The sequence below is a fragment of the Vipera ursinii genome (assembly GCF_947247035.1).
Source record: "Vipera ursinii genome assembly, chromosome: 8".
NCBI classification, from domain to species: Eukaryota; Metazoa; Chordata; class Lepidosauria; order Squamata; family Viperidae; genus Vipera; species Vipera ursinii.
The window spans coordinates 16,951,494-16,965,843 of NC_139519.1; the positions used below are offsets into that span (position 1 = coordinate 16,951,494).

Consider the following 14,350-nt stretch of genomic DNA (forward strand, 5'->3'; position numbering starts at 1 on the left):
TTTAAATCCCATTTATATCCCGCCCTTCTCCGAAGACTCAGGGCGGCTTACAAGCTTAGCAGTAGCCTTCATTCTATGTATATGCCTGCTTATTAGGGCTTTCACACACACCCCAAGCGGCATTATTACAAAGTCAGCTTAATTGCCCCCAACAATCTGGGTCCTCATTTTACCTACCTCGGAAGGATGGAAGGCTGAGTCAACCTTGAGCCTGGTGGGACTCGAACCTGCACTAATTGCAGGCAGCTGGTGTTACTTAAGGAGGCATTAGCCCACTGCTCCGCCAAGGCTCTGTTATGGTCCTCTGTCGAAGATTATCTGCAGCCCGGCCCCACAGGGCTTTTATAGGTCATTACCAGCCCCTGACACGCACTGGGAAGCAGACTGGCAGCCAACACAATTTGCGGGGCAAAGATGTAACACGCGCAGATCGAGGCTCGCGCACATGGCTGCCCACCCCACTGCATTCTGCACCAGCTGCACGCTCTTTCAGGGCGGCACGGTTTCCAGCCCCTATTAAATCGTATAAAACCACGTGCATGCGGCAGGGTACACAGGTAGTCCTCGTCTTAGGACCACGGTTTGCACAGACATCGCTAAAAAAAATTAAATCAACAGGGCGAAGAGATTCCAGAAGAAGCGAACCGGTCCCATTTAATACCATTTACACCAGGGGTCTTCAAACTTGGCCCTTTTATGACTTGTGGACTTCAACTCCCAGAATTCCTCAGCCAGCAAAGCTGGCTGAGGAATTCTGGGAGTTGAAGTCCACAAGTCATAAAAGGGCCAAGTTTGAAGACCCCTGATTTACACAATATGCACCTAAGCTCCTCCCAACTCGCCACGTGCGGCCACGCCCCCTCCCCCCCCCGCGCGCGCGCCAGCCAGCGCCTTCCCTTCTTTCTCTTTGCGTTCCCCGCGCTTGGCTCTCCTGTCGCCGCCGCCTGGCGGAAGCCCCGCCCCTTGGATTCTCGCCGTCACTTCCGCCCGCTGAGCCCCGCAGTCCCAATATGGCGGCGCCCTGTGGCTCCTCACAGCTCTCCGCCGCCGAGTCGCCGCTCAAGATCCCCAAGATGGAGGTGTTGTCTCCCGGCTCGCCCGGCGCGCTGAGCGACGGCAACCCCAGCCTCTCCGACCCTTCCACGCCCAGCGGCGCTTCCCCGTTAGGCCCCACCGGAGCGGCGGCGGCGGCGGCGGCGGCGGCGGCTACCTCAGCCGGGGCCGGTTCGGGGGGAGGAGGCGTCGGGGCCTCGCCTTCCGTCTCCTTCTCCCCGGGCGGCAGCGCGGCGGCGGCGGCGGCGGCGGCTTGCCGAGGCATGTCGTGGACGCCGGCCGAGACCAACGCGCTGATCGCCGTGTGGGGCAACGAGCGGCTGGTGGAGGCGCGGTACCAGCAGTTGGAGGGCGCCGGCACCGTCTTCGGCAGCAAGGCGCCCGGGCCCGCCATGTACGAGCGCGTCTCGCGGGCCCTGGCCGAGCTGGGCTACGAACGGACCCCGTCGCAGTGCCGAGAGCGCATCAAGGTAGGCAGCGCCGCCGCCGCCGAGCCGGGGATGCTGAGGACGCGGCGCTCTGCAGGGAAACCAAGCCCCATCCCTGCCTCGCTCCCTCCCTCCCTCCCTGCCGGCGGCCGGGGCTTCTCCGAGGATGCGAGGGGGCGGACGGGACAGCCAGGGGTAGCCCTTTCCTCGTCCCTTGAACCTCGCCCCTTGCCTTCCCAGGGCTGCCGTCCACGCCTCGATGTTGCCCTGTTAGCTTCACGCAGCAACCACGGGGGCCCCTCTTCTTTCCACTCCCCGGCGTGGATCCTGCTTATATTTCAGATTTTGTGAAGGAGCGAGGTTGTCGTTTAAGATGGGGAGCGGCGACTCCTGCCTGCCTGTTTAAAAGGGAACGAGGCGCTTAAAAAAACCCCCAAAAACCCCACGCAATTCAAAGCCAAAAAGCACGAGAGGATGGATCATCCCAAAGGTGTTTTTTTTGTTTTCTCCAGGAGGCAACTGGACTTGCTTTCCACCCAAGAAGGCTTCTTGTCTCTGACTGGATGGTGGAGAAAGGATTTATCTTTCTTGCAGACAAAACAGACTCATCCCCAACAGCCTTCCGCTGTCTTCAACGGTGAACAACAATCTCTGCAAGGAAGATAAACCCTTCTTTTCCCCACCACCCAGTCAGAGCTGAAGAAGCTTCTTGGTTAAGAAACCAAACGTCTTCAAAGGAAAACAAGAAAGTCCAGTTGCCTCCTGGAAAGAAAAAATAAAAAAAAGCACCTTCGGAATAATTATGACCTGGATGACTGAGAATCTCCATAGACAGGATGGATCCGGGGAGGGAATAAGGTTAGAGGTGAGAATCCAAGGTTTTGTCAAGGCATAAAGTTGTGTGCTCTGGGGTGGTTGGGTGTTTTGAAGTTCCTTTGGGGCCGAGTTAAGAGGTGGTGTGAATAATTGTAAGTCCTGGTGAAGAATGGTATTTAGGGACTGAGTTTGTGATAGTTTAAGCCATCTAATGCAAAAGTTTTCATCTAAAAGATCAGTGATGTGCGCTTGGTTAGCTCTGTTTGGGGACTTTAAGTTGATCAGATAGTATGTTAGACTGAGAAAGGGAAATGCTGGCATTTAGGTGGGAAACACTCTAGGAAATGAGCGGGGAGAATGATGTGGAATGTGTGGCTTGATCTTCCTGCTGTACAAAGTCTCTTTAACGCAGTAAACTTCAGAGAGAACTAATACCAAACAGACCCATACAAGTAATCTTTGATTTTTCTGCCAGGTTTCAAAGATGGGAGTAGTTACAAGATGATGCATATGTGGGTTGATTAAGGTGTACTTTTTTGAGCTGAATGAATGCTTCCATCTTTAAAAAGTAGTAGTGCCTTGGGTAGTATTTGAACTATCCATTGCTTCTTACGGTAGATGTAAGGGCAAGCAGACACCTTGTAAAATTCCTTCTGTTAAAATTAAGTTTTAAAATTCAGAGCTTTATATATTGTCTTTAGACCATTTTGATTCTGTGCGCTGGAATTGGAACTTCTGGGTATAGTCCAAAAAGTCCTGCAAATGTGGGTGACATAAATCATATATGGTCCACATGTATGTTGATCTATTATGATTGTGAAATTTGCAGACTGCATTACATTTTTATTTTAATGTTGCTTTTAAATAAGATATTCCATGCTTTCTTCAGGAGTTGAGAAGTAGATTTTCTAATGCATGGATAACTGTGCTCTTTTTATTAGTCAATCATCAGATGTTTGGTACATAGATTTCTGATACTTTGTGTGATTTTGTTTCTGGCCATAGTTATGAGTCAAATAATTTCAATATTTGACAACTGAAGGCTGTGTTTTGTAGGGCAGACAAAACCTGTTGGTTCTGGTGTCTGGAAAATATATAAAAAATGTACTCTGTTTCCACAACAGCATCTTTTCCATCTGCAGCTCTCTTGCTCAATTATGAATTTATAGTTATGATATTTGCTTGATACCTCTGCTTTAACAGAGTGGTAAATTTAAAATATTGTATTTAAAGTATGCAACTGTAATGAAGATTGAATATTTACTGTACATGCATTATGAAAAATAGTTCTTATTTTATCTAGCTGAGCGTAGTGAAATTTACCTTTGGGTAGAAATCCATAAGATTTTGTGTGTGCATGTGTGTGTGTTTAGTCAGTGCTGTATAGTTTTCAGCTGTATGAGAGTCATTCCTAAAGAGGTTTGAAAGGTTGGCCAACATTTTGAAATGGAATTGCATTTCTTGACAGAAATAGGTAGAAAGACAGCAAGCCAAATCTAGGAAAACAATTTCATACCTACATATTTTGTAAGACTGTGATTCGGGGGGCGGGGTTTGTCAGGAAAAACAAATTGAGGCTTTAAATTAAAAAGACACTTAACAAAGAGCAAATATGAAATAAACCTTGTATCTGGATGGCATCTGTAAATATATCAAAAAAGACGGTGTGATCTGAAATACATTTTTTTCTACACTGAAAGATGGCATAATCAAATCAAAGAGAGGTAAAGCTAGACTTAACTATGGAGAAGAAACTTCTTGTTAATTTATGCTGTTCCACAAACTAATAGAAAAGTTCTGTATTATTTTAACACGCCAAGTGAATTACATTAGAAATTACAGATACCTAGGGCAGTATTAATAATGATGAATAAAAATTGACTTTCTTTTCAAAACTATTTAAACTCGATATTTTCATCCATTTACATATTTTAAAAAGGTGTGATACGCTAATAATTACATTGTGGTGATCTAGGCTTCACAGAAAACACATCAGTTAAATTTGTAATGTATGTAATCTGAAGTCCACAAGCATTGTGTTATTTTAAAATTCAGCATCATGTAGTGAAATTTTGCATTCTGAGAAATTTTGCATATGTTATGTATCAGATATTCAGCACAAATAAAGCAGGTTTTGCGTGGACTTTGAAAATGACAAATGTAAAATTAGGTTGCTTGACAAGGTGGCACAATAATCTACCTATTAATGGCATTTTTAGTACCAACAATTTATTTAATATACATACTTTGCTTGCTTAGATGCACCTTTCCTTCATTCTGCAGGAGAACTAAAGAAATCCTATTTTTAAAAAGCCAGCAGTTACTTAGGTAAACAGGTAGTTTCTCAGAATCTGTTTTATCTACTAGAATGTGTTTTAAAGAACATGAAAATTCACCCTCTAAAAGTGTTGGATCTTATCATAAATGCATTCTTGCATAAATAACATACCCAAGCTTCTTGCTTCTCAGCACAGCTTTTTTGTGATTTCCAACCTCCCATATTGTTCTTCAGTCTCTAAGTCGTGTCTGATTCTTTGCAGCCCCATGGACCATAGTACGCCAGGGCCTATTGTCCTCCACTGTTTCCCAAAGTTTGCCCAAATTTATCTTTATTGTGTTGATGACACTATCTAACCCAGAGGTCCCCAACCTTTTTGGGCACCAGGGATCAGTTCTGTGGAGAGAGGTTTTTCCACCGACCGGAGGGTGCATGGTTTTGTGTGCTGCCTGCATCCCGCGGATGGGGCTTTTCTTGTTTGTGAGGACCGGTTGCTGGCATGCCATGGCCCGGTACCAGTCCACGGACCAGGGGTTGGGGATCCCTGATCTAACCTCCTCATCATCTTCCTTCCCCTTCTTCTGTTGTTGCCTTCCGTCTTTCCCACCATTCGGATATTTTCCAGTGAGTCCTGTCTTCTCATTAAGTGGCCAAATATTTGAGCTTCAGCTTCAGCAACTGTCCTTCCAAAGAACAGTCAGGGTTGATTGCTCCCATATAACCAAACTCTTTTCCCATTGTATTGTGTGGGATCCTTTTTAATGGGATCAGATCCTTTGGTTGCACATGTTTGCCTGTGTGCTTGCTGATATTTATGTTATTTTCCATTGATAGATTTAGGAACTGCTAGTACTGCAAAGCTATTTGAAATTTCCATATACGAGTACATATCTGTTTACACTTAATTAATTATTCCAAAGGTTAATTTTTACATCTAAGTCATTTGACGACTATTTTCATTAGGAAATTTTAGGGGGGGTCCGCGTTCTCTCTCAGCCATGGAAGTTCATCAGGTTAAGTTGGGGAACTTATAGTCTCAACTCATCTATCTCACTGGACTGTTGTGGGAAAAAGTATAGGAAGAAATGTTGTATATGGCTCTTTGAATTCTTGGGAAGGAAAGTGAGATGTCACTTTAACACAGAGTAAGAAATTGTAACATTGGGCTAGTGTTGCTGTGTTTATTTTTATTATAGATTTGTTTAGCTTAGCATGATGTAGAAACTTATCTAGTGTAAATTCTGCTTTCTGCCTTGGAATGCATCTGTACAAAATCTGATGGGAGTGGGTGGGAAACTAACCATATTATGGTTTAAGGTTATATGCAAGCTGAATATTTTGTATCATAAAGAACAGTAGCTGTAAAATAAGTAAAACAATAAAATAAAGCATTTTTTCCCCAGTAAAGGTAAAGGTTCCCACGCACATGTGTGCTAGTCGTTTCTGACTCTAGGGGCCGGTGCTCATCTCCATTTCAAAGCCGAAGAGCCAGCGCTTGTCCGAGGACGTCTCCGTGGTCATGTGGCCAGCATGACTAGACGCCAAAGGCGCACGGAACGCTGTTACCTTCCCACCGGAGTGGTCCCTATTTTTCTACTTGCATTTTTTACGTGCTTTCGAACTGCTAGGTTGACAGAAGCTGGGACGAGTAACAGGCGCTCACTCTGTTACGCGGCACTCGGGATTCGACCCGCCAAACTGCCAATCTTCTGATCGACAAACTCAGTGTCCTAACCCACTGAGCCGCAGCTTTGTTCATTTGCAATACATGATTTGTTTTGCTGAATGAAGCTGTCACAGCAGATGTTTTTTTTCCATGGAGTTACAACTAGATCCATGAGTTTTTCTATCACTGTGTCTCTAACTCCCCTGCTCTGCGTCTCAGCAGTCAGGTTTGTGCAATTCATTTGAAATCGGGGTTCTTACAATTGTTCTGAATACTGGGTAGGATTATTGCTGGGCCTGGTTGCTTCTGTCATATTGAAAGAGGCCGTTAAAAGAGACTTTCTTAAACACTCGGGCTTAATTTGCTGTTTCAAATTGTTTGTGGGTGGTGGAGTTTTCCGATGATCTTATCAGAGCATGTGAAGACATCCTGGTTAGTTTTCTGGGAGGGACTGTTTATTTTAGCTTGGTTTTCAATAAAAAAAATTTTTTAGAAACTTTTATTAGTGACTTCTGTTTTTAGACTGTACGTTGGTTAGGTGATCAGCTTTGTCACACAACTAAGCAAAAGTGTCCAGATTTCAGTAGATGTGGTTTTATTTACTTGATATGATTCTAGACAGCATTATTTTGCCTTTTTATATGACCAAGTCAAAATATTTGTCATAAGTGGATTGTGCAGCTTGCTGAAAAATTACTTAAGCAATGATTTAAAATCTATTTTACATTGATAGGCAGCAACATTTCTGATGTATTTATCATCTCTTTCCTGCCCCAAATTTAGAGAAAAACATATATACATATGGTCTGGTGAGGAAAGGAACAAACAATATGCCAATTTTTATTAAGAACTTCTTGAATTATAACCAGAGTTGACCTGGGTTTGTTAATCTTTTTTTTTTCCTTTCTAAATACAGTATAGCACTTTAAGGAATAAGAAGGGTGTACATATTTTCCTGAAAGGTATTTAGACTTGTTTAAAATGTTTTTTTTCTAAATAGGAAAAGGGGGTAGAATATTGCAATACATAAAAGCTAAGTAGGATTTAGAGAGTGATGAATATCAGACCCTATATGGGCTGCCAGCAAAACGATAGGAAGCTGTAAAGTAAATTGTAGCAAAACGCTAGAAATTGGAATTGGTGATTTGAAAGACTAATCTGACTCCATAAACTTGAAAAGGGAGCAAGCACTTTTTGGGCAATGGTCTTGTCCACACTAACTTTAGAGGGTGATAGCAAATACTTGGCACGCCACATTTCCATCCTTCTCAGTTTGACTCATTGCAACTCATTAAAGGAAGTTTTTAAACCCTCTTTGTGGAGAAAATCCTACTTACTTCTGAGTTGTCCACATCATAATCCCAAACTATGTATAAGAAACTTAAAGGTGGACAGCAACTCTCTGAAAATGTTTCTGATTCAAGATCTGTCCCATAAGCTTAGTGGCTTACTGTGGGATTCGCCTTGCATCTCCCCCATTCTGATGCTCAGGTCATTTAATTAAGAAGTAAACAATGTCCTTGGTAAGGTTTTGCCATGCATTCCAAAGTCCCTTGTTATACCTATGATGGAATGGGATGAAGCAGCCTATACAACAGGAGTGTTAAAACACACTGTGTAGTTTAATGAAGAGAAGGACAAGGGGTGACATGATAGCAGTGTTCCAATATCTCAGGGGCTGCCCCAAAGAAGAGGGAGTCAAGCTATTCTCCAAAGCGCCTGAGGGTAGGACAAGAAGCAACAGATGGAAACTAGTCAAGGAGAAAAGCAACCTAGAACTAAGGAGAAACTTCCTGACACTTAGAACAACTAATCAGTGGAACCACCTGTCTCCAGAAGCTGTGAATGCTCCAACACTGGAAGTTTTTAAGAAGAGACTGGACAGCCATTTGTCTGAAATGGTATAGGGTTTCCTGCCTGAGCAGGGGGTTGGACTAGGTGACCTCCAAGGTCCCTTCCAACTTATTATTATTATTATTATTATTATTATTATTATTATTATTATTATTATTATTATTATTATTACTGTTACTTCGCCCAAGCAAATGATTCTCGGTCCTCTTCATACCACCGCCCCACTTGTGTGTTTTTTCTTCCATATCTCAAAAGCAATTTCATTCTTGATGACTTTCACTCAAATTTCAGGGAATTCCGAAATAAAAAAATCGCTTATTACAATAACTTTTACCTGACTGCATGTTGAAGAGATAAGATGCAGTAGAGTTATAAGGGAAATCCACTCTCAACATATAAGCTTTCTGGAAACGGTGTTGAGGTGTCCAAATTGCTTTAGCTTCTTAGAACTGTGCTTAAAAAAAAACAAGACCATTTTTGTTCTACTCTTTTTTAATACTTCCAAGTTATTGTCATCCCTTTTCTATCAATGAGTTATATTTGTTATGTTTGTATAACTGGAAACAGGCCAGTTCTTTCTCCCCTCTGCCTCATAATCTGCTCCCGGGAGTTGTGATAACTTGGAGATCTGTGCAGGATTGCATGGAGAAGGAAAGAAAGCATTGGTACCCCACGAATGGGTCGCCATTCTCATGGCATCGGATTCTCCCCAAAGTGTCATGTTATGTTGCATGGGTCAATCTTAGCGGTGCTGCTTTGCTCCCCAAATTGATGTTTTTAACCCTTTTGGAAGTGTTTTAAGTTCCTAACAGTTTGAACTGGAAAAGCTTTGCCCGCTCTTAGTCAATTTTTCATCAGTACCCCCACCCTTCGCAGTGAACTACATTAAGAAGCATAATTTAAGCCTTTCCCCTTAAGAACAGAAGTGGGGTAGAGTTAGAAAGAGGGGAAACCTAGATAAGAAGCATTTTTAGCAGTGTTTTATTCACACTTGCCTTAATAGGTAACTTGGCTTCTTACTGAATGATTTAAGGAGCAGTGAAAATGGGTAATATTTGATTGAGGTAGGGTATAAAAGACACCTAAAAATCTAGAGTTGGGTTTAATGTTTTATTATTAGACCTGACCATCTTAGTATTGTGTGTTTAATATTTGATCATGGGAATACGGAGCATTATTGATTTCACTTCTTTTAAATTTCAGCAGCTTCCCAAGAGACAGAGTGAGTTAGTAAGGATGCAAACTATGTAAGTAATATATTTTACTAGCTAAACAGTTTAGGCCAACATTTTTAAAATAACTTCTTGTTTTCTTTTTGGAGTAAGGGACAATCCAGCTGTCTGCTTTTGGTGACTTCTTTCTTTCTCTCTCTGCCTTTCACCTTCTTCTTCTTCTTCTTCTTCTTCTTCTTCTTCTTCTTCTTCTTCTTCTTCTTCTTCTTCTTCTTCTTCTTCTTCTTCTTCTTCTTCTTCTTCTCTCTCTCTCTCTCTCTCTCTCTCTCTCTCTCTCTCTCTCTCCCCATTTCCCCCTCACTTTTCCTTAACTTTCAGACTATGGGTACCACAGTAACTGTTCTTTCTCTCCTTCGTAAATGTGTATATCTTATGGGCTTGTTGGTATCTGACTTGGGGTTTTAGTTCTGCATATTATAGCAAGCTTGGGGATTAAGAAGAGAAAGCTTCGGCAATAAAAGACAAATAAATGGAACTGATATATTAAAATTATTGTTAAATGTGTTGTCCTCTTGTGGCTCTTTGCTGTGAACTTTAAATGGCTGTGAAGATTCAACTTGGCTTTAAAACCTCTTCATAAAATCCTGTTTGGTTTAAAGGAGTCTAATCAATGTGGCAGAGTTTAGAACAAAGTTAAAGAAGAATAAAAATGGCACAAGAGGTATAGACGTCGGCCACTATAAACTAACAGGCATGTTTTCTGTCTTAGACCCTTCGCAGGTGTTACAGCCGAGTGAAGGAACATGGTGTGGGCAAAAGAAAAAGCAGTTACACTTTTGAACAGTTGGAGCAGGTCTTTGGTCAAGGAGGATGGGATTCTCAACTCTGCCAACCGGTGCTCATCAATAGCAGTGGCTTGTATCAAGAGCTGGAGTCTGATGGTAGCACAATGGAGGAATATTCGCAGGACGAATGGGGGAACCATAGTCAGGATCTTTACTGTTACCAACCAGGCGAGCAAGAGTTAGGTAAGATGTGGCAAACTTTACCGAAACACCAGTGACTGCTAATGCTTTAGTTGGTGCCACTGCAACTTGCGTTGCAACCACGGACTAGTGTTTCTGTTTTGTACATCTTCCTGTTGCATGCCTTGAACATGAAGTTGAGATATCTCATTTTAAGCAAGGAAATGGGGCAGTACCAACTCTTATTTTGGTAGACTATTTTGGTACACGCCATCTGCTTGCGTATTTTATTCATTACATTACATCTCTCGTCCAGAAGTTCTACGTGACATATATTCTTTCCTCCAATTTTTACTCACATAGACAATTCTGCGAGATTGAACAACAGCGATTGATCCAGGTCAGCTTCCAAGGTTGAGGGAAGAGTTGAATTGGACCCAGATAGATCCTGGCCCAAAGCATTAATCAGCATGTGACTCTATTTACATACTGTAGTTATATGTCCCCAACATCAGTAGCACAATTCATATTTTGATACAATAAAAGCTCTCAAGATCATTGCTTTCAAATCTGATTTCAGAAAATGCAGTTAAATATTGAGAGTTTTGCTTTACAGATATTCCTTGACTTACGACCACGGGTTGGGTCCAGAATTTTAGTTGCTAAGCAATAGGGTCCTTAAGCAAATCATCTGTGATTCGATCAGATTTCACAACCATTTTTATCATGGTCATTAAGCAAATTGCTGTAGTCATCAAGCAAATCCAGCTTTCCCGATCGACTTTGCTTGTCAGAAGCCAGCTGGGATGGTTGCAAATCACAATCAAATGACTGAAGATGCTACAACTGTTACAAATTTGAGCTACTAGTCAAGCTCCCAAACTGTGATCACATGACTGCAAGGGTGGTAAAGTAGTCATAACTTTGAGGATGGGTTGTAAGTCACTTTCTCAGGACCATCATAGCTTTGAACCATCATTAAATGAATATTCACAAGTTGAAGGCTGGCTGTATATAGTGAAACCTCATGTTAATGTACTAATTGAGGGCAGGGGATTCCATTATTGGAACTGAAAGAAGGCATGGATTACAGAGATTTCTCATTTGCATGATGATGTCATTATCCATTGCAATCTGTCCGTAATATCAAAAGTCCTTTCCAGTACAACACAATAAAATATGTTTTCACTGCTTTATAGTCTTTTTATTGTTTATTGTTCCAATTAACAGCCGCCATACGAATATTCAGACATACTGTTTTTGTTTTGTTCTTTAATATTAATTGGTGTTAGTTAATTAATTGGTGTATGGTAGAAATTTGGCCTTTGACCTCTTGCTATCTTATAAGGGAGCCCCTCAGGCAGTCACTTATGCCATGGTCACTTCACAAATGCATTATTCCAATGTGCTTACGTGGGGCTGACCTTGAAGACCACCCAGGACCTATAGCTGCATGAAAACGTAGCGGCATGAGCAGTGATAGGCACCACTCCATGTGCTCATGTGTCACCACTGCTACACCAACTTCATCGGACTACTGGTTGTGGATGGGCTGCTGTGGTCATGTGATCTTCATGTTCAGTGACAGTTTCCCAGCCAGTCGTGCAATGCCTCATTCTCCCTCTCCTTCCTCGCAGCAGCAGCAACTCACCTGCCTGCTGGGAAGGGAAGGGAGATTCTTGATACTCCCTGCCAGATTCCCATAAGGAATCTCAATGGGGAAGCTGGCAGGAAGTTAGAAGTTACTTCTCCCACTGCTTTTTTACCCGCCCTTAGTCATTATGTTTCTTTGTTTAGGTAAGGAAATATCTCTGAAACAATGACCCAGCAGGACCCGGGTTGTGTAGTTTCCTGTAAAGCCCTGTACAGCATAGGGCCTGTCTATCTGATAGATCACTTTTCTCCAACCTTTTCAACCTACTCAGTATGTTCCAACAGAGTGGGTACATTCCAGTCCCTTTGCTAAATGTTGCCATGTTGTGGGTTCCTGGAACTCCCCCAGAGATAAGGATGGTGCCCTCTCTCCTAGGGCTGCAGCAGGCTTTGCAAACCTGGTTTTGGTCCTAGGTGCGCGGTTGATGTTTAATAGTTTTTTCAGCAGCCCGTCTTGCATTGTTTTGCCATGTATTAGATCAGCGGTCCCCAACCTTTGCACCTTGGTGGCCCAGCTGGGGGAGGAGAAGGGGGGAACCGGACCACGCAAGTGGTGGGCTGGCACACATGTGCATGCGCAGGTCGCCTTGTGCGAGTGGCGGGTCAGCATGCACCTGGCCACTGCTCACCTGGCCCAGTTCTGAATAGGCCACAGCCCCAGCGGTAGGCTGCAGCCCAGGGGTTGGGGACCCCTGTATTAGATTACTATGGCTGTTTTTATGTTTTTCCTAGTTTTGTATGCCCCCCAGAGTCCACTGGAGTTGTGCAGTGAAATAAAGTTCTAATCGGACATGACTGGACAGCGGAAACCTTTCCATTTTTTAAATGCATACATAAATAATAAACTACAGTGGCTCTTGCATTCATACTGAAATTGGTCACCATTATAATCTGGATATAATTGCATTTTTAAAGTAGCAAGGTTCCGTTACTATGGATTATTTTAACCTCTGCCTTACCTTTTAGATGAAATGCCTGCAGTGAAGAAATCACTGAAGATAAAACAGGAATCTTCAGAAGATTCTCAGTAAGTAATTTGAATAATGTTCTGCCTGTAAATTAAGACTCTGAAGCTACCACTTTTCCAAGGGTAATGTAACAGACTCAGTTTTTCCAGCTGAACCGGACTGAAATACAAACTTGGGCTGTTGAAGTATCTCCTTGGAAAGTTGCAGTAACTCTGCATGTATATTATGGGTGGCTGTGCAATGTATGGGCGGTGTTTGTACTGCCCTGTTTATATCAGCAGTGTCCTGAATGCAGGAACTATAAAAGCCTAGCCAGATGTCTCATTGGATAGACAGAATAGGTCAGGAGGAGATTAAGCTGAGAGTAAGTTTCCATAAAGGGATGCGGTGGCTCAGTGGGTTAGGACGCTGAGCTTGTCGATCAGAAGGTCGGCAGTTTGGCGGGTCAAATCCCGAGTGCCGCGTAACAGAGTGAGCGCCTGTTACACGTCCCAGCTTCTGCCAACCTAGCAGTTCGAAAGCACGTAAAAATGCAAGTAGAAAAATAGGGACCACTCCGGTGGGAAGGTAACAGCGTTCCGTGCGCCTTTGGCGTCTAGTCATGCCAGCCACATGACCACGGAGACGTCCTCAGACAAGCACTGGCTCTTCGGCTTTGAAACGGAGATGAGCACCGGCCCCTAGAGTCGGAAACGACTAGCACACATGTGCGGGGGAACCTTTACCTTTACCTTTTTAAGTTTCCATAGCTTCTACTTTCCATAGCGGAGACTTCAACCTGCATTTTCCTGGTCTTAATTGAACTCCTTAATCACTACAATGGTTCTTTCTATAAGATTGTGCTTTGTTAGTAGTTGCATTAGATACAAACATTTAGAAATCCCTATCACTTCTCAGGATGTAAGTAGTCCTCAATTTACAACTGGCTGCTTAGTGATCATTCAAAATTTCAATGGATTCCCCCCAAAAAGATACTTACAACCCAGATCTGAAGTTCCAATGGTACTTCCCCCTCCCCCCAATGGTCACATGACTGCACTTTGGGTGCTCAGCAACATGGCCACATTTACAGCCGTTTGCAGCGTCCCGCTATCATGTGACCATTATACAGTGGCAAAATGGTGCCATAACGAATTGCAGGGCTCGCTTAACGGCTGTGACGTTTTGCTTAACAGCTGCAGGGTTTCCTTAACAACCATCGCAAAAAAGGTGGTGAAATTGGACTGACGGTTGCAGCCTATGACCATAATCGGCAGGCTCCATTACGGTCATAACTCAAGGACTACCTGTATTTGCCAGACAGCATTCATGATGACAGTGCCTTAAAAAAAAATCAGACCGCTGCTTCAATTTGCTCCACATCAACCATACGGACAGTTAGGTTCTCTCCTGTTTTGAGTCCTTCCTGTCCGAAACTAGAGAGGTCAGAAATGGAATTGGTTCCATTTTGCAGGCAAATATAGGCTCAGCGTGAGTTACCCCTTTGCTCCGTGCGAC

At 43.2% G+C, this 14,350-nt stretch overlaps 1 protein-coding gene across 3 annotated transcripts in view; it reads left to right on the top strand.

Annotated features, from left to right (window-relative positions):
- Positions 1-1,010: 1,010 nt before the first annotated feature.
- The window catches only part of MSANTD2 (Myb/SANT DNA binding domain containing 2), a gene marked incomplete at its 5' end in the record, with an annotated part of 74,448 nt that continues 61,108 nt past the window's right edge, over positions 1,011-14,350 (top strand). Inside the window, 3 exons of one of the 3 annotated variants that reach the window (XM_083368658.1) lie at positions 1,011-1,523; positions 10,037-10,295; positions 12,852-12,912. In XM_083368658.1, coding sequence (XP_083224784.1) covers positions 1,011-1,523; positions 10,037-10,295; positions 12,852-12,912 — 833 coding nt within the window. Of the gene's footprint in view, positions 1,524-9,250; positions 9,343-10,036; positions 10,296-12,851; positions 12,913-14,350 lie in introns of those variants that run through there. The other 2 variants (XM_083368659.1, XR_014493197.1) reach the window with 2 other exon arrangements.